The 20,117-nt window shown below is 49.4% G+C and overlaps 1 protein-coding gene across 2 annotated transcripts in view; it reads right to left on the reverse strand.

The window, feature by feature from the left end:
- The window catches only part of PTPN23 (protein tyrosine phosphatase, non-receptor type 23), a 37,534-nt gene that overhangs the window by 4,646 nt on the left and 12,771 nt on the right, over positions 1 to 20,117 (reverse strand). The window contains exons 2-15 of one of the 2 annotated variants that reach the window (XM_011981033.1): positions 12,317 to 12,391; positions 4,013 to 4,140; positions 3,710 to 3,786; positions 2,991 to 3,040; positions 2,743 to 2,874; positions 2,381 to 2,461; positions 2,174 to 2,305; positions 2,041 to 2,088; positions 1,620 to 1,676; positions 1,467 to 1,525; positions 1,216 to 1,295; positions 989 to 1,103; positions 845 to 910; positions 297 to 442 (exon numbers count right to left, since the gene is read on the reverse strand). In XM_011981033.1, the coding sequence (XP_011836423.1) occupies positions 297 to 442; positions 845 to 910; positions 989 to 1,103; positions 1,216 to 1,295; positions 1,467 to 1,525; positions 1,620 to 1,676; positions 2,041 to 2,088; positions 2,174 to 2,305; positions 2,381 to 2,461; positions 2,743 to 2,874; positions 2,991 to 3,040; positions 3,710 to 3,786; positions 4,013 to 4,140; positions 12,317 to 12,391 (1,246 nt within the window). The remainder of the gene's footprint in view (positions 1 to 296; positions 443 to 844; positions 911 to 988; positions 1,104 to 1,215; positions 1,296 to 1,466; positions 1,526 to 1,619; positions 1,677 to 2,040; positions 2,089 to 2,173; positions 2,306 to 2,380; positions 2,462 to 2,742; positions 2,875 to 2,990; positions 3,041 to 3,709; positions 3,787 to 4,012; positions 4,141 to 12,316; positions 12,392 to 20,117) is intronic. The other variant, XM_011981034.1, reaches the window with a different exon arrangement.

The raw sequence follows: 20,117 nt of genomic DNA on the forward strand, positions 1-20,117 counted from the left end.
TGTGGATTGTAGAGGCAGCCCCTGAGGCAGGCTGACTGGGCACCCATGGGCCCCTCCCCAAAGAGACAGAACCGCCCCCTCAGGTCAGGGCTTGAGGTGTGCTGAGCAGGGTGCATGAGGTATGCATACACTGAGCAGGGTGCATGAGGTATGCTGATCCAGAGGAGTGGGCATGGATACCCAAGCCAGGGCCTAGAGGGGTGCAGCCTCCATCCTCGGTGACCAGAGACATGGAGGAGGCCACAGCAGATGACCTCCACACTCCCCTCCACCTGCTTGCTCTGCCCCTTACTCACCTTGCATGGACTGGACAAGGTTCCTGACAGTGTCGGGCCGGACGCTGAGGGCCGCACACTTCTCCATGAGCTGGGGTGGGATGTGGCTGTAGGCATCAAGGTTGTCCACGGTCTCGGGATCCAACTGCATTGAATCCATGAATTGGCTGTGGGGGGGTAACAGGGCCAGGTGGGTGCTGGGTGCTGATCCAACTCTGATCATGTCAAAGGAGCCGCTAGGGCAAGCCCCGCCACTGAATCTGAGGTCTCAGCAGAGAGCAAATTGTGACCTCGGACCCCTACTACCAGGTCTGGCCTGGTCTCACAGAACATGCCCAGGGCACTGCTGGAAATAGTGGGACAGAAGGCACCTCCTCCTCCCAAGACATGACTCCTGCCTTACACACCAGCCCCACCACCCTGGGCGGGAAGGCAGCGTTGGGAAACCTGTTTGGAACAGACATTTCATTCCTTTCCCAGCAGAGGCAGCCCTGGGGTTCCCAGAGCCCCAGGACGTGCTGCCTGCCTCCACCTCCGCCTCCGCCTCCCGGCCCAAGTCCCACACTCACTCCAGGACCTCATTCTTGTCCTCAATCTTGGCCATCATCTCCCGGAGCAGCTTGGCCTTCTCCTCACTGCAGAAGCAACACAGCATTGGCTGGAGACCCACATCTCAAGACACCCAGCCTCCCTCTGTTCCACCCTCCACCCACCTGTAGAGTGACGAGGCCTCGTGGGCAGCCATGGGTACCAGTTTGGCGAAGATGTCAGGGCCTGTAACAGCTGGGTCTGTGGGGTTCACTGGCAAGGGCTTCACCAAGGGGGCTCCTGGCGAGGTGGGAATTGTGGAGATCAGGCCCATGCAGAGTCCTTGAGGCAGCCTCCTGTGTCCTGTCTCCACCCCACCGTTACCTCTGCCCCCACCTCTCAGCTCCCCGACCTTTTACAGGCTGAAGGGTGTCTAATGCTGGGACAGCCTCATGGTAGATGAAGTCGTTGTCCTTCTTGGCAGAATTGAACCTGGGGATCAGGAGCAGGGGGAGTGGGCAGTGACGGGGTGTCAGTGGAGATCCAGAACCTCCTTCCCATGTAGGACATCGCTCTCTGGCACTGAAGGCTTCCTCCCAAAGATGCCAGCAGAGACACAGGACCCTTCACAAAAAGGAACCAGGGCCACCCCCACAGACTCACTTTCCCCCAATGACATCCATAGTGAAACGAAGCGCGTCTTGCACCGTGTCAGGCTGGCCCTGTGGGGTTAGGGACAGGGGTGGGGTCTTAGCACCAACCAAGGCTGGCACCAACCAAGGGTCTGAGGGGCAGCCAGGCCTTCCTCAGCTTTACCTTGGCCAACTTGATGGCTTCATTGAGCTTGTCCAGGGCGCTCTGGAAGTACGCAACCTGTGGAGAGTGGCAGGAAAGCCTGCTCTGTCCTCCTCTGCTTGGACTCCTCCTGCCTCCCACCCGGCCCTGCCTTTCCATCAGGTGACCCATCAGATGACAAGCAGCTCAGGAGGCAGCCGGGAGCAGCGCCACAACCTGCCCCAGCCACCCGCTCTGTGGGGAGCCTGCCCCACCTCCTCAGACTCCGAGGGACGAGGGCTGCACAGATGGGACAACACTTAAGACACCAGGCCTGCAGCAGGTGGTGGCCAGGGTGAGACAGAGAAGGCCACCCCCTGGTGTGTAAGGAGCGGGAGCACACCAGCATCTCACTGAAGGCTGCTATCGGTCCCCAGTCCCCTCCTTGCTGCAGCTCACTCACCCGCTCCCCGAACTTCTGCTGCTCCTCGGCCTGCTTTCCCATGTGCAGCTGGGAAAGAAGAAGAGGCGCCATGACTTGCTTCCTGAGCTGTGGCCACTCAGCCCCGCCCCACCCTGGGGTCCCAGGCCCTCACATGAGCCACGGCTGCAAAGTAGTAGATCTTCATCTGCACAAGCTTCTTCCAGTCCTTCTGGATCCGGCCCAGCAGTGAGGCAGTGTCGGGGTTCTCCAAAGCCCGGCATGCCTCCTTGTAGTAATCTACTACCTGGGGACAGGGTGGGGCTCAGTGAGTGGGGCGGTCAACAGTAAAACGAAGGCCTCCCATCAGCCCTGTCCCTACCTGTGCACTGATGCGGGCCACCAGAAAGCTCTTCCTGTTGTCCAACATCGACTTCTCCAGGAGGCACTCCTGCGCCTGGCCCTGGGGAGACATGAGGTGTCCCTCACTCACCCAAGGCCTCACCCTTCCCCTTCCCCTTCCCCAGGGGCAGACTGAGGGATCCCTCTTCACTGCCCTCTCCCCCAGCTGACCCCACGCCAAGCAGCACCACTGTGCTCCTAGATTCAACAAAGCCAAGGCCCCCTGCTTGTCCCTCACTGCCATCAGCACATGGCCTGGTCCAGGATCCAGGCCCAACTGCCCCCTCCCCAGCCATGCCCTTCCCTGGATTCAACTCCACTCTAACCAGGGCACCTCCTCACCAGCATGAGATTGACGTTGAGAGTAAGGATCTGGCGGCTCATGTCGACGCTGTAGGCTTGAGGGAAGTGCTCCCGCAGGTAGGCGAAGGCGCCGGCTGCGCACTGGAAGTGGGTACAGGAGACCTTCATGCCCTGGGAGGGAGTGGGAGGATGGCCTGTGTCCACTCCATGGGTCAGGATTCATCCATAACTGGCAGGCTGCCCCTCCCTGGTATGTCCACATGTTCCACTACTGCCCCTCTCCTCACCTCCTCAGACACCCGCTTGTCCATGGCCCCCAGCATGGAGTGCAGTGCTCCTGGGGAGGGAGGGGACACAGTGTTAGGGGGCCTGGGGCTGCTCACACCCATGTAAAGGTGAGGCAGAAGGGGCACTGTTGTCATCCACAGTCAGGAAAACAGGGCTCTGAGAACCAGGGCAATGAGTCCAAGGACACCCAAGCTGGAGGGAACAGCGAAACTCAAGTCCTGCCCAGTCCGCAGTCTCCTGCTCTGCATTTGGCAGAGGATGGAAGGGCTCCTGTCCAAGGGGTCCAATCTTGAAGCTTCAGGGATGTTTGCACAGAACTCTGGGGCTCCCCAAGCTTCTCCCTTGAGCCAGGCTAAGGCTGACTAGCAGGGCAAGCTGAGGCCAGCCTTGCTCTTCTCCTTCCTGAAGCAGCCCAAAACCACAGTGGGGAGGGGCTGTCCAGTCAAAGAAGAAAGGCCATCTCTCCCAGCCAGAGCACACAGTGGCGACTCTGTGTGGCAACCAGACCAGTAGAACCTCGCCCCAGCAGAGGCTCCCCATGGGCCCAGCCCAGAAAACAGCAGAGGAGCTGGCAGGGCTGTAGGGAAGTCAGTGGAGGGGCGGGAATCCTGGAGTTCTCCCTTTATCAGCCCACTGCCTTCGTGGCCATCTGAAGAACTGAAACCTAGGCTGGCAGGACTGGGGAGTAGGGCCATGGGGAAGGGATCAGGCAGCTCACCAAGGTTGTAGAGAATACAGGCCTGCTCGTACTTGATGTCCTCATGGGCCACAGACTTGCCTGAGAAGATCTCTGTCCTGCAGACATGGCACCCCAGTTATCTCGAGGGCAGGAACTGGCCAGAGCCCTGAGATTAGGTAAGGGGACTAACTACTCCAGTGTGAGGTTGTGGGGAGGCCTAGGGGGACCATACGAGGCCATTCCCCATCCTATGCAGCAAGGAGAAGGGGGAAGGGAGGGAAGGAGCACCCCCACCACCCAGACTCCCCCCCGGGATCCTCCAGCCCTTCCTGGGGCTCTCACCAGGTGACAGGGACAGCGGCCTCCTGGCCCGAGCCCATGGGGACCCGACTCTGCAGGTAATGAAGCTGGCCGAGGTACTTGCGGAGGACACTACAGCCCTCAAAGTCTCGTGGGACACGGACAGCATTCTGGGGGGGCAGGATGGGAGAAGCAGGCCTGTTGTCATATGGGGCAGTGGACAGGCAGGCCAGCTAACCCACAAAGCCAGGAAAACGCATCAGAGCTGGCCGACTGCACATGCCAAGGGATCCCAAAAAGTCCATGGCTACACCTATAGTCGTTCAACAAACCATTCCACAAGCCAGGGCTGGCAGCTGGCCGACTGAATCCATCCCACGTAGTTTTTCTTTTTTTTTTTTTAAGGAAAAAAAAAAACAGAGTCTCACTCTGTCACCCAGGCTAGAATACAGTGTTCACTGCAACCTCCTGGGTTCAAGCAATTCTCCTGTCTCAGCCTCCCTATTAGCTGAGACTACAGGCATACACCACCATGCCTGGCTAATTTTTGTATATTTAGTAGAGACGAGGTTTCCCCATTTTGGCCAGGCTGGTCTCGAACCTTGTGATCCACCCACCTCAACCTCCCAAAGTGCCGGGATTACAGGTGTGAGCCACTGTGAACAGCCCATCTCAAATATCTGAAAAGCAATTTGCAACATGTTTTAAGTTTTTTACTGTACTTAACTTTTGGTCCACAGTTTTTTGTTTTTAATAGAGACGGGGTTTTGCCATGTTGCCCAGGCTGTTCTCAAACTCTTGGGCTCAAGTGATCCTCCCACCTCCACCTCCCAAAGTACTGGGATTAAAGGCGTGAGCTGCCACTCAGCGTGACCCACAGTTCTGTATCTCACAGTTTACAGTAACAGACATCCAGGAAAGTAAATGCTTGGATATGAATAGAAGGATATTTATCACAGCATTATTACCAGGGTCAAAAACTGGACTCCAGATCAGGTGCAGTGGCTCACACATGTGGTCCCAGCATTTTGGGAGGCCAAGGTGGGAGGATCGCTTGAGGCCAGGAGTTAGATACCAGTCTGGGCAATGTAGCAAGACCCTGTCTCAACAAAAAAGAATTTTAAAAATTATCTAGGTGTGATGATGCCTTTAGTCCCAGCTCCTTGGGAGGCTGACGGGAAAAGATCGGTTGAGCGGGAGGTTAAGGCTGCAGTGAGCTACGGTTGTGCCACCGTTTTCCAGCCTGGGTGATGAAGCAACTCTGTCTCTCAAAAAAAAAACAAAAAGGCAAAACTGGATACCCGCCAGAATTCCCATTAAAGAGGACTGTTTTAAATTAATTATGTCAAGGTGCCTCACAAGAGAATATTCTGCAACCATGAAAACTAAAGACAAGAGTCTGTAGTTATTCATATGTTAAGAAGCCTATGGCATGCTACTGGGCAAAAAAAAAAAAGAATGTAACAAATGGAATCATACAAATACTGATATCCATATCCAAATAGGTACATAGGCCAGGCAAGGTGGCTCGCGCCTGTAATCCTAGCACTTTGGGAGGCCAAGGCAGACGGATCACCTGAGGTCAGGAGTTCAACACCAGCCTGGCCAACATGGCGAAATCCCATCTCTACTAAAAATACAAAAATTAGCCGGGCATGGTGGTGCATGCCTGTAATCCCAGCTACTCGGGAGGCTGAGGCAGGAGAATCGCTTGAATCCGGGAGGCGGAGGTTGCAGTGAGCTGAGATCATGCCATTGCACTCCAGGCTGGGCAACAAGAGCAAAACTCTGTCTCAAAAGAAAAAACAAACAAAAAACCACAAACAGGTACATAAACAAAAAGAAGATTCAGAAGATTGTATACCATAATGTTAACCGTGATTATCTCGGGATGACAAGATTTAAGTAATTTATCTTATTCTATATAAATAGATACATATGGCTGAGCAAGGTGGCTCATGCCTATAATCCCAACACTTTGGGAGGCCTAGGCGGGTGGATCTCTTGAGCCCAGGAGTTCGAGACCAGCCTGGACAACGTGGTGAAACCCTGAATCTACTAAAAACACAAAAATTAGCCAGGCATGGTGGTGTACACCTGTAATTTCAGCTACTCAGGAGGCTTAGGCAGGAGAATCACTGGAATCTGGCGGGCAGAGGTTGCAGTGAGCTGAGATCGCACCACTGCACTCCAGCCTGGGTGACAGAGTGAGACTCGGTCTCAAAAAATAATAATTATAAATAAATAAATGGATATACATCTGACAGAGACATGTATTTACTTCTTCATATTGTTTATGTATTCTTTATATTAAACATTTTCAATATTTATGATAAACAACAGACCTATTCTTATTTTGGGGGGAAAACAACAAAAAAACAAATGAACTCTCTGCTTAAACAAACAGAAAAGCAAAGAGTACACCCTCCAAGGAGCAGTGCACAGTGAGGGGGACGGCTTGACACCTGTCTGCCCTCAGCCCCCTGCAGAGGACCAGAGCCCCTCACTAGGACTTAGCCAGAAGAAATCCTCCAGGACACTCCACTCTGGGAGCTCAGCTCTGAGCTGCTGGCAGGGATGCTCTCAGAAGGGGTACATACACCCTGGGGACAGCAGAACAGAAGAGTCAGGCATCAGTTGTACTCTACACCACTTCCCAGCAGTATCCTGGGAGACTCTGAAACTCAGTCTCTTTTTTAAACAGGGATGATAATCTCCCTGGTGGTGAGGCCTCTAGAATGCCCAGTGCAAGGATAAGACATGTCACAGCCACAGCTTACAGCATTAGGGCAGTGCTTCTCAAATCTAGTCATTCTTATCATACCCCTCCATCATGACCTCTGCCATAAATCTAGTCATTCTTATCATACCCCTCCATCATGACCTCTGCCATATCCAAATACCACTTGTACTTAACATCTTTCTCTAAACAACCCATTTTTAAAATCAAGAGCCACATCCTAAGCAATAACAGCTCTAAAATAACAGGTATGATGCACTAGCCACACAGTTTTTTTCAATACTCACTAAAGTAGCACATATAAAAATATTTAAAAATCTTGGCTGGGCATGGTGGCTCATGCCTGTAATCCCAGCACTTTGGGAGGCCAACGTGGGAGGATAGCTTGAACCCAGGATTTTGAGACCAGCCTGGGGAACATGGCGAGACTCCACCTCTAAAAAAAATACAAAAATTGGCAAGGTGCAGTGATGGCACACCTGTAGTCCCAGCTACTTAGGACTACAGGCTTGGGAAGGGGGAGAAGTGATTGAGCCTGGGAGGTGGAGCCTACAGTGAGCCATGATCATGCCACTGCACTTCAGCCTGGGCAACAGAGTGAGACCCTATCTCAAAAAATAAAATAAAAGGCCGGGCATGGTGGCTCACACCTGTAATCCCAGCACTTTGGGAGGCCGAGGTGGGTAGATCACGAGGTCAGGTGGTCTCGATCTGAGACCATCCTGACAAACAAGGTGAAACCCCGTCTCTACTAAAATTATAAAAATAAGGCGGGTATGGTGGTGGGCGCCTGTAGTCCCAGCTACTCGGGAGGCTGAGGCAGAAGAATGGCGTGAACCTGGGAGGCAGAGCTTGCAGTGAGCCAAGATTGCGCCACTGCACTCCAGCCTGGATGACAGAGTGAGACTCCATCTCAAAAAATAATAATAAAATAAAATAAAAAATAAGACGGGCACATTGGCTCACACCTGTAATCCCAGCACCTTGGGAGGCCAAGGTGGGCAGATAACCTGAGGTCGGGAGTTTGAGACCAGTCTGGTCAACATGGAGAAACCCCGTCTCTATTAAAAATACAAAATTAGCTGGGCATGGTGGTGGCTACTCGGGAGGCTGAGGCAGAAGAATCGCTTGAACCCTGGAGGCAGAGGTTGTGGTGAGCCAAGGTTTTGCCATTGCACTCCACCCTGGGCAATAGGAGCAAAACTCGGTCTCAAAAATAAATAAATAATAAAATAAAATAAAATTTGTCTTGTACTTCCTAAAACCATCTTTGGGAAACAATGGAAACAGTCTCTCCTCCAGATCCAAGAGATCACCTGTACCCTTTAATCCACCCAAGAATGCAGCCCCCTGTGGTTGTAGCCTGGTCTGTCAGACTCTCAGACGAACTGCACAGAGGAGTCTGAGACACAGCTTGATGCTGTGACACCCCCACAGCATCCTCTGCACCTGTCAGTTTTATTCCCTGTAATCACAGAGCCAAGAATGTACTCCAGAGTTTCAAAAGGGAAGTCTTCTTAGAAACAACTATTCAAACCCTGGTTTTACAGATGAGGAAACTGAGGCTCAGATGAGGGAAAGAGGATTGCCTAAAGCTCCCAATAACTTTTTCACTGAAAGATTATTATCAGTGTCCTATGTAAGAAAATTTGTTCTGGGGTTTCACAAGTTTAAGGAACAGTCATCAAGACTAGGCATAGTGGCTCACGCCTGTAATCCCAGCATTTTCTGAGGCTGAGGCAGAGGATTGCTTGATTACAACAATTAGCCATGCCTGGTGGTGCATACTTCTAGTCCCAGGTACTCAGGAGGCTGAGGTAGGAGGATCGCTTGAATCCAGGAGGCAGAGGTTGCAATGAGCCGAGATAGACTGCATTCCAGCCTGAGCGACAGAGTGAGACTCTGTCTTTAAAAACAAAAACAAAAACAAAAACAGAAACAGTGATCTAGTCCAACTCGCACATTGCTGGGATAAATTAAACCAAGTCCCAGGAAGGGGAAGTGGCTACCCCAGATGGCCTTGTGTGAGCTTTTTTTGCGCTGGAAAAGCACAGGTCTGAAAGCTGCTGGCTCACAGCTCTCTCAGGGGCTGCTCTACCCAGCCCGTTGCTCTGTGCAGGTTGCCTGCCTTATGCTTTGGAGGATATGTCTCAGAGGACGCTTTGGAGATTGGTGGTAATGCTCCTTCTAGGGTGTGTTGCGTCCTTGTGTATAGTGTATGCCTGTATGTGCAAAATGATGGTTGTCCTAGGGGCTAAGATTATCTCACTGGTTTTCAAACTTTGTTCAAATAAACCCTTTTAAAAGATTCAGTTTATGAGAAGGGTTCTGAGAAGACAGCATAAGAAGCATCAGAAATCTGTCTCCCCACCAAGACAAGCTGCACTGGCAGAATCTGACTTAACTCTGGAGTCTATTGAAGGCTTGCAACTTCTAGGGGAAGGCTTTGACAGTGCAGTTCATTGCCATTAATTTTGGTCAATTTCAGCCCCTACCATAGTAGCAGTCACCCATCCCCCACCCCCAGCACCTGGGAGGTAGCTGTGCACCAGTTCCAGGAGCAGCTTGTGGGAGCCAGCATGGACAAAAAGGACTCTGTACTCCAAATACAGGAGATCTTGCTGATTGCTGCTTCTGATCACAGAGGTACAGAGAAAGAGGCAGTTCCTCTACTATTGCACCTCCCTCCATGGCTGTAAGCTTCTCCACCCCTAGCTGAAGTAACTTCCAAGGGATCTAAAGGCCTGGCATCTTTTCCCTTCTTCATTTTTGTCTTTTTCCTCCTTTGGGAGGCAGACATTGAAGAGTAAGATGTTCAAAAGCAACCACATATATAGGGGAAATGAGAAAGTCACTGCGCATGTGCAGGGAATGGTACAGGCTCAGAAAAGACCTGTGAAGACCTTAAGTTTACAAGGCCGGGTGCTGCGGCTCACGCCTTTAATCCCAACACTTTGGGAGGCTGGGGCCAGAAGATCACTTGAGCCCAGGAGTTTGAGACCAGCCTGGGCAACAGAGGGGAACCCCACCTCTACAAAAAATTTAAAAAGTAGCTGGATGCGGTGGTGTGCACCTGTAGTCCCAGCTACCTGGGGGCTGAGGTGGGAGGATGGCTTGAACTGGGGAGATGGAAGCTGCAGTGAGCCATGATTGTGCCACTGCACTTCAGCCTGGACGACAGAACGAAACCCTGTCTCAGGAAAAAAAAAAAAAAAAAAAACTTTAAGTTTACATTTCAGGCTGATTCTTGGCACAGGGGTAGCCTACAACAATCAAAAACACAAAAACAAAACTAGCAAATTCTGGGGAAGGGGGAGAATCTGATATCCAGAGATATGACATCATTCGATTATTTTTTAATTTCCTTCAAGAATTTTTTCTTTGCATTCCTAACTTGGTGATCTGGTGCAAGAGGCCTAGCTTTTGGCCTATCTCAGCTTTTTCACATGCCTTCCTCACTAAGTGTAATAATTTCTAGCTTTTCTTTTTTGAGACAGAATCTTGCTCTGTCGCCCAGGCTGGAGTGCAGTGGTGCAATCTTGGCTCACAGCAACCTCTGCCTCCCGGGTTCAAGCAATTCTCCTGCCTCAGCCTCCCTAGTAGCTGGGATTACAGGCATGTGCTGCTACCATGCCCAACTAATTTTTGTATTTTTCGTAGAGAGAGGTTTCGCCATGTTGGCCAGGTTAATCTCAAACTCCTGACTTCAAGTGATCCACCTGCCTCAGCCTCCCAATCCACCTGCCTCAGGTGCAGTGGCTCAAGCCTGAGCCACTGCACCTGGCCTTGTAGTAACTTTGAATAACTGACAGAGAAAATATCTTCACCCAGGCCAGACGCGGTGGCTCATGCCTTTGTAATCCCTGCACTTTGGGAAGCTGAGGCGGGTGGATTACCTGAGGTCAGCAGGTCGAGACCAGTCTGGCCAACAAGTTGAAACCCTGTCTCTATTAAAAATACAAAAAATTAGCTGGGCACGGTGGCGGACACCTATAGTCCCAGCTACTCAGGAGGCTGAGGCAGAAGAATCGTTTGAACCTGGGAGGTGGAGGTTGCAGTGAGCTGAGATCGTGCCACTGCACTCCAGCCTGGGTGGCAGAGTGAGATTAGGTCTCAAAAAAAGAAAAAAAGAAAATATCTTCACCCACTAGACTAAATGAAAATATATCCAAAAATTTACTGATGGGTAGTATACTGAAAATAGTTGCTAATACTGCTGGGTTATTGCAAGGATTGGTATGTGGTCCATGACAGATAAGAAAACACTAACAGCTACTGATTTCTATGGCATGTATCTACATCACTGGTACTCAAGCTCAGCCATGCCAGTGCAGACTCTCAGACTTCTAACAAAAACATAAGGGAAAACATGTTGTTATCCAATAATACATAAAATAATCAGGGAAAAATACAGCATACGTCATTTTATTGCACTTAGCAGGTGCTGTGTTTTTTACAGACTGAAGGTTTGTGACAATTCTGCATCACACAGGCCTGTCGGCACCATTTTTCCAGCAGCATGCACTCATTTCATGACTCTGTGTCATATTTTAGTAATTCTCACAATATTTCAAACTGTTTTTTATTGTATATCTGTTATGGTGATCTGTGATCGGTGATCTTTGATGTTACTATTGTAATTGTTTTTGGTGCCATGAACTGCACCCATAGAAGACGGCAGACTTATAAAAGTCCCGTGTGTTATCGCTGCTTCACTGGCTGGCCTTTTCCTGTCTCTCTCCCTCTCCTCAGGCCTCCCTATTCCTTGAGACACAATAATATGGAAATTAGGCCAATTAATAACCTTACAATGGTCTCTTAAGTGTTTAAGTGAAAGGAAGAGTCACTCATCTTTCACTTTTTTTGTTTTGTTTTGTTTTCTAAACAGTCAGGATCTCACTCTGTCAGTCAGGCTGGAGTACAGTGGTATGAACATGGTTGGCTCACTGCAGTACCAACCTCCTGGGCTCAAGTGATCTTCCCTCCTCAGCCTCCTGAGTAGCTGGGGACACAGGTGTGCACCATCATGCCTGGCTAATTTTTTTTTTTTTTTTTTCCTGTAGAGACAGGATCTCACTATGTTGAATTTGGTCTCAAACTCCTGGGCCTGAACTCCAGGAGGAACCGATCCTGCTGCCTTGGCCTCCCAAAGTGCTGGCATCATAGGCGTGAGTCACCACATCCAGCTGTCTTTCACTTTACATCAAAAGCTAGAAATGGGCTGGGCGGTTTCTTTTTTTGTTGTTTTTGAGATGGAGTCTCACTCTGTCACCCAGGCTGGAGGGCAGTGGCATGATCTCGGCTCACTACAACCTCCACCTCCTGGGTTCAAGCAATTATCCTGCTTCAGCCTCCCGAGTAGCTGGAACTACAGGCACATGACACCACATCCGCCTAATTTTTGTATTTTTAGTAGAGATGGGGTTTCACCATGTTGGTCAGGCTGGTCTCAAACTCCTGACCTCAAATCATCTGCCCACCTCAGCCTCCCAAAGTGCTGGGATTACAGGTGTTGAGCCACCGCACCCGGCCTAGGCGGTTTCTTTATCTCCCTATCAAACCAATCCTGTCTACCCATGCATAAAAAAACAATACTCTCCTCCTACCTGTCTGAGCAACTCCAGCTTCTTCAGTTCTTCATTGTAGGCTTCTGGGTTCTCTCCATAATTCTTCAGGACAAACTAAAGAAAGAGAAGAACATAAGCCAGTGGCAGAGAAAACCCGTGCCTCGCCCTCTGAGTCCTGGGCAAGCACCAACCAGGGCTCAGGATTAACTGCAGATCTACAACCATAAGCATGTCTCCTGGACCACCAGGAACTTGACTTTATGAAGAGGCAGCACCAAAATGCTGACCATGAGAGCCCTGACCCTGCACCAGCACTCTGGCAAGTCTTCCTAATGCTGCAGCCTCTCTACAAAGTCCAGGAGTCTGCCAGCTTAGGAAGCCAAGGAACTCAGCTGACTGAAATGGGGTCCTAGTAAGGATTCCAGAAAGGGTCACAAACTCAAGCCTCCCTAGATTGGGCCCTGCTGTGTTTTGGGGTCACAACCATAACCTTAAGCTCATAGCAAGTGCAGGCAAGAGGCACCAAACAAGAGTGGGAACAGAAAGCCTCTCTCACCAACCCATCCTCCTGGCCTGGGAAAGGATAGCATAGAAATATGTGATCTGCAGTGTCCTCATCTGTGAGGAAAGACCTGCGGCTATGTGAGGAGAATGGCCCAGGTGGGAGAAGGTGAGGAAGGAGAGGTCACTACCCACATCAGACAGAGCACTAGAGTGCCTGTCCACAGTGGCACTCACCACCTCCAGAGCAGACTGTCTTGGACAATGAGCATACACACCCGCCTGGAGGCACAGGCTCAGCCCAAAAGGCCCCCTGTTCAACTCAGATCACCAGACTAAGGCAACTGCAACTGCCCCTGTTGCAGTACTTGCTGCTGGTGTCTTGGCTAGCAATCTAGGGGGGCCAGATCCACTCACGCCACAAACACTAAGAGCACTGATACCCACCTCACAGGGCTCCTTAAGGCCATGACCAAGGTTTGCAAGGTGGAGAGAGAGGCTGGGAAAGGCTGAGATGAGGCAGCCTGCTCTGTGTGGGAGCACACTCACTCACACCATGTGTGTGGCCACCCATCTTTCCTGGGGTCCCTTCCCAGGATCCAGGAACCATGGCTAAGGAATCAGCCACATGGGAACCAGGAAGCCTGTGTGACAGCTTCTATCTGCCTGATGAGCAAAGGGAGAAGAGGAACAGATGGCAGGGAGGTGACAGCTGAGCTCATTACAGCACCACGAAACCCTTTCCCAAACCTCTGAGTGTAACCCTGGTTCTCCTGTTGGTTTCAGCTCCTGAAAGTCCCTGTGTCCATAAGTTCTTTTCTCTCTCCACCTCTGTCCTGGACAATCCACCCCTAAAAATCCGTCCCTTACCAAGTGGCTAGAATTGTTATTTCTAACACAACTCTGAGGTTACTTCTAGCTTTAAATCCTTCGGAAACACACATACACTCCTAGGGAGAAGATAGACCAAAACATGCTTATCTCAGGACAGTGATATGACAGGAAATGACGTATAATCTAAAAAGAATGTGTGCAGTAGCTTCCCAAAGCCTCTAGGACCAAATCTAATCTTGGCACAGAGTTTATGACCCTGCACAACCTGTTCCTGGCCGGGCGAGGTGGCTCAAGCGTGTAATCCCAACACTTTGGGTGGCCAAGGTGGGAGAATCACTTGAGGCCAGGAATTGGAGATCAGCCTGGGCAAAAGAGCAAGACCTGTCTCTACAAACATAAACAAAAATAAACAACCTGCTCCTCACAACCTTCAAGGATTGTCCTCTGGCACCTCCCAGGGACAACCAGCCCACAGTACTTGGGAATTACTGCTCTCAGGTATCAATGCTTATCTACATTGTCCCTACCTTCTCTACTAAGATTCAGCTGAAATGTCACTTCCTTGAATATTAGCTGCTGTTCGGCTCACATTCCAAACATGCCTCCATTATACTGTGTGCTGACAGCAGGGTCATGCCAGTGACCCCAACCTCAAACAATAAGCATTAAGGAATGGTAGGGGCCTTATCAGATGTGTTGTATACTCAGCAAATTATTGCTTTCACAGGAAATGCAGAGGACAGATGAACATGAAAAGGAAACACTCAGAAAAATGAAGAAAATGGGGCAACAATGAACCCACTCTTCAAAAAATTAATGTCATTTAAAAGGAGGGGGTTGAGCAGTGGGCTATTCTAGATTAAAAATGATTAAACAGATTGGACATGGTGGCTCAAGCCTGTAACCCCAGCACTTTGGGTGGCTGAGGTGGGAGGATTGTTGAGCCCAGGAGTTCAAGAGCAGCCTGGACAACATAATGAGAACCCATCTCTACAAATTAAAAAAAAAAAAAAAAAAATTAGCTAGGTATGGTGGCCCAGCCTGTAGCACCAGCTACTCCAGAGGGTGAGGTGGGAGAATCAGCCTGGGAGGTTGAGGCTGTGGTGAGCTGTGTGCACATTCCAGCCTATTTCCAAATAAATAAATAAATAAGTGATTAAAGGGACAGAACACAACTAATGCAATATGAGAACCCCAAATGGATCTGAGTCTGCAAAAAAAGAAAAGTCATAAAAGATAGGGGAAAATTATGGTAGATTTTCTTAGGTATGATAATAATATTGTGATTGTGCAGGAGAATGTCCTCACTCTTAGGAAAAACGTGCTGAGATGTGTCCAGGAAAAGTGATGTCCAAAACTTACTTTCAAAGGGCTTGTGGGATCTCTATCTATCTATCTATCTGGAGAGAACACAAATATGGTGAAATACATCCATCAAAACTAGGTAGCTGGGGACGGTGGCTTATGCCTGTAATCCCAACACTTTGGGAGGCCAAGGCGGGTGGATCACTTGAGGTCAGGAGTTCGAGACCAGCCTGACCAACATGGTGAAACCCATCTCTACTAAAAATACAAAAATTAGCCAGGTGTGGTGGTGGGTACCTGTAATCCCAGCTACTCGGGAGGCTGAGATAGGAGAATAGCTTGAACTCAGGAGGGGGAGGTTGTAGTGAGCTGAGATTGTACCACTGCACTCCAGTCTTGGCCACAGAGCAAGACTCCATCTTAAAAAAAAAAAAAAAAAAGCCGGGTGTAGTGGCTCAGGCCTGTAATCCCAGCACTTTGGGAGGCCAAGGCAGGTGGATCACAAGGTCACGAGATCGAGAACATCCTGGCTAACATGGTGAAACTCCGTCTCTACTAAAAATACAAAAAATTAGCCGGGCATGGCAACGTGTGCCTGTAGTCCCAGCTACTCGGGAGGCTGAGGCAGGAAGATGGCGTGAACCCGGGAGGCGGAGCTTGCAGTGAGCCGAGATCACGCCCCTGCACTCCAGCCTGGACAACAGAGCAAGACTGTTTCAAAAAAAACAAAAAACAAAAAACAAAAAACTAGGTGATCTGCTAGGTGCAGCAGTTCATACCTGTAATTCAGTACTTCGGGAGGCCGAGGTCAGAGGATCACTTGACCCCAGGAGTTCAAAGCCAGACTGGGCAACATAACAATAAATCCCATCTCTACAAAAATTAAAAAATGAATCAGCCAGGTGCAGCGCACACCTGTAGTCTCAGCTACTCCAGAGGCTGAGGCAGGAGGATCACCTGAGCCTAGCAGTTCAAGTCCAGCCTGGTCAACATGGAGTAAATCCCGTCTCTAAAAACCAAACCAAACCAAACCAAAAAACTAGATAGTGAGAATTTGGGCAAGCACTGCATTATTCTTCCAACTTTTCTATATGTTTGAAATTTGAAAAGCAAATGTCTTAAGAGTTGCTAAAGAGCTAAATGGTATTTGAACACCACTTTCCCCTGTCAGCGGGTTTTACCTTTTGTGGGTCCTTTGAGAATATGATAAAAGCCATGAAATAAATCCCCCTAGAAATTTTCAACTATGCACAAACATAAGGAATTACCAAGAACTTTAGGGAGCTGACAGGCATTTAACAATCCTCACTCTGCTCTATCCAACTCAACCCCCTCTCCACTCACTCCCTCAAAAACCATGACAACAACAACAACAAAACCACAACTATAAAAAGTGGCCTTGGGTTGGGCATGATGGCTCATGTCTGTAACCCCAGCACTTTGGTAGGCTGGGGTGGATCACTTGAGGCTAGGAGTTCCAGACCAGCCCGGGCGATATGGCGAGACCCCCATCTCTATGAAAAAAAATTTAAAAATTCGCCAGGAGTGGTGGTACATGCCTGTGGTCTCAGCTAGTTGGGAGGCTGAGGCAGGACTGCTTAAGCTCAGGAGTTTGAAGCTACAGTGAGCTATGATGGCACCACCTCACTTCAGTTGGGGTGTCGGAGTAAGACCCTGTCTGTATTAAAAAATAAAAATAGGCCAGGCACAGTGGCTCATGCCTGTAATCCCAGAACTCTGGGAGGCCGAGGTGGGCAGATCATTTGAGCCTAGGAGTTCAAGACCAGCCTGGCCAACATGGTGAAACCCCATTTCTACAAAAAGCACAAAAATTAGCCAGGTGTGGTGGTGTGCGCCTATACTCTTGGTCAGTTGGGAGGCTGAGGTGAGAGGACTACTTGGCACCAGGAGTTCAAGGTTGCAGTGAACCATGATTGTGCCACTGCACTCCAGCCTGGGTGACAGAGTGTGACACTGTCTCAAAAATAATTAATTAACTAATTTTTTAAATGTGGCCTAAGCTATGAGGTAAAACTTGACTTTATGAGAGAATGTTCTGTGGTTAACCCCCTTGCAGTAAGAGGTTTTGCCCACCCTTTTAGGTTAGAGAAAATGAGTAAAAGTGTAGCTCAGAGGTCTCGTGGGATAGAGGCCAAAGGAATCAGATGGACATGAGACTCCTATGTCCTAGAAACAAGGCTTCCCGTGATATCACTAGAAACATCTGACCCTGCTGTTCACACAATGGTGACAGAAAGATGCTGCTCCCACCCCTAGCAAATCATGCCTAGAGGTCACATTCTATCTGAGTCTCATCTTGGTCCTCCTGTAAGATCAGCAGCAGATGCTTACTGAGAGCCTACCACAAGTCAGGCACTGTGCTAAGTGCCTAGTAAGCACTCTGTCCTTACAACAACCCTAAGAGGTAGACACTATTATCATCACCACTTTATAGATGAGGAAATGAGGAAACTGAGGCAAAGAGGGTATTCATCAAGGTCACTGCACTAATAACTGATAGGGATATGACTGAAACCCAGGCATTTGGGCTCCAGAGCCCATGTTCTTTCCATATTAGACCAATCCATTTCTATTTAAATTTATTTTATTTTACTTTATTTTATTTTATTTTATTTATTTTATTTTAGACAAGGTCTCGTCCTGTTGCCCAGGCTGGAGTTACAGTGGTACTACAACCATAGCTCACTGTAGTCTCAAACTCCTGGGTCCAAGTAATCCTCCTGCCTCAGCCTTCCAAGCGGCCGGAACTACAGGCACATGCTAGCATACTCAGCTAATTTTCTGTAGAGGTAGTGTCTTGCTATGTTGCCCAGGCTGGTCTGGAACTTCTAGCCTCAAGCAATCCTTCTTCCTCAGCCTCCCAAAGTGTTGGAATTACAGACACGAGCCATCACACCCAGACTTTTCTTAAATTTTGTAGAGACAGGGGTCTCACTATGTTGTCCAGTCTGGTCTCAAACTCCTGGGCTCAAGCAATCATCCCACATAAGCCTCCAAAAGCATTTCTGTTTTTTAAAAATATGGTTCTTACAAACAACTCTGAAAAAACAGGCACAGAAAATGAATCCCTGCCCACACAATGAGTCAGTGGAGCAGCCAGGATATTTATGTTATTATTATTATTTGGAGCCTGTTAGAAGCAAAAAGGATATTTTTAAAACCCTAACAAAATCCTCTGTGACTTCTGATCACTCCTCCACTAAAAAAGAAGAAAGAGGCTGGGTGAAGTTCTTGGAGTAAGGGACAGAGACCTTGTCCCGATTTCGCTATGGTCTGGGACTCTGCAGAACTCGAAACAGTCTAGTAAGGAATATGAGGCTCCAAAGGAGCCTGAGAAGGCAGGCCCAGCAGCAGACCAGGAGAAAGAACCAGAGGCCCTGACAGGACCCCAGTACCTACACACTAACGGCAGGAAGACCAGAGGACCTCCAAAAACAGCCAGGCTTTGGAGTAGCTGGGGATCCTTTCCTGAAGGAGTAAGAGAAGACCCGTGGAGAGCTCTCAGAGAGGGCACGTCCAGGGATCAGAGCCACCGAGGGGAAAAAGAAAAGAAAGGAGTTACCAGATTACAAGTAGGAAACAGTACCCCTGAGATGCTGTGAAATCTGGGCTTGGTTTTTTGTTTTTTATTTTTATTTTTTAGAAATGGTCTTGCTCTGTCAGGAAGGCTGGAGTACAGTGGTACTATCATAGCTCATTGCAGCCTCAAACTCCAAGTGATCCTCCCACCTCAGCCTCTCATGTAGCTAGGACTACAGGTGTGTGCCACCATGCCCAACTAATTTTTTTTTGAGATGGAGTCTCACTCTGTTGCCCAGGCTGGAGAACAAGGGCGCGATCTCAGCTCACTGCAACCTCCACCTCCCGGGTTCAAGCAATTCTCCTGCCTAAGCCTCCCAAATAGCTGGGACTACAGGCGCATGCCACCATACCCGGCTAATTTTTGTATTTTTAGTAGAGATGGGGTTTTGCCATGTTGACTAGGCTGGTCTCAAACTCTTTTTTTTTCCTCTTTTTTTTGAGATGGAGTCTCATTCTGTCGCCCAGGCTGGAGTGCAGTGGCGCCATCTCGGCTCACTGCAAGCTCCACCTCCTGAGTTCATGCCATTCTCCTGCCTCAGCCTCCTGAGCAGCTGCAACTACAGGCGCCCGCCTCCACGCCCAGCTAATTTTTTGTATTTTTAGTGGAAACAGGGTTTCACCATGCTAGCCAGGATGGTCTCAATCTCCTGACCTCATGATCCACCTGCCTCGGCCTCCCAAAGTGCTGGGATTACAGGTGTGAGTCACCACGCCCGGCCCTGGTCTTGAACTCTTGACTTCGTGATCTACCCGCCTTGGCCTCCCAAAGTGCTGGGATTACAGGCGTGAGCCACTGTGCCCAGCCTCAGCTAATTTTCATTTTTATTTTGTAGAGACAGGAGTCTTGCTATGGTGCCTAGGCTGGTCTCAAACTTCTGGCCTCCAGCTATCCTCCCACCTCGGCATCCCAAAGCGCTGGGATTACAGGTGTGAGTCACCATGCCCAGTCTAGGCCTGGCTTCTTTCATGCGTAAAATGGGGTTAATAGCACTTGCTACGTCTAGCTCAGAGCTGTTATAAGGATTCAAGTTATTTCCTAAACAGGGAAGGAAGATGCTCAGGTGAAAATATTGTTTACAATAGGCCAAGACCTGTACTAAGAACTTACAAGCATTAGAGAGACAAACTCTGAACAGGTTCTCACTTATTTGTAGGAGCTAAAAATTAACTCCACTGAATTCATGGAAACCAATAGTAGAATGATGAACACCCGAGGCTGGGAAGGGTAGTGGCAGTGTGGGGAGCGGAGTGGGAATGGTTAATGAGTACAAAAATATAGTTAGATAAAATGAATACAATCTAGTATTTCAGGCTGGGCGTGGTGGCTCACACCTGTAATCCCAGCACTTTGGGAGACCAAGGCAGGTGGATCATCTGAGGTCAGGAATTCGAGACCACCCTGTCCAACATGGCGAAACCCAGTCTCTACTAAAAAGACAAAAATTAGCTGGGCATGGTGGCTGGTGCCTGTAATCCCAGCTACTTGAGAGGCTGAGGCAGTAGAATCGCTTGGACCTGGGAGGCAGAGGTTGTGGTGAGCCGAGATTGTGCCACTGCACTCCAGCCTGGATGACAAGAGTGAAACTGTCTCAAAAAA

This window comes from Mandrillus leucophaeus, unplaced genomic scaffold, assembly GCF_000951045.1.
Source record: "Mandrillus leucophaeus isolate KB7577 unplaced genomic scaffold, Mleu.le_1.0 Scaffold22, whole genome shotgun sequence".
Classification (NCBI taxonomy): domain Eukaryota; kingdom Metazoa; phylum Chordata; class Mammalia; order Primates; family Cercopithecidae; genus Mandrillus; species Mandrillus leucophaeus.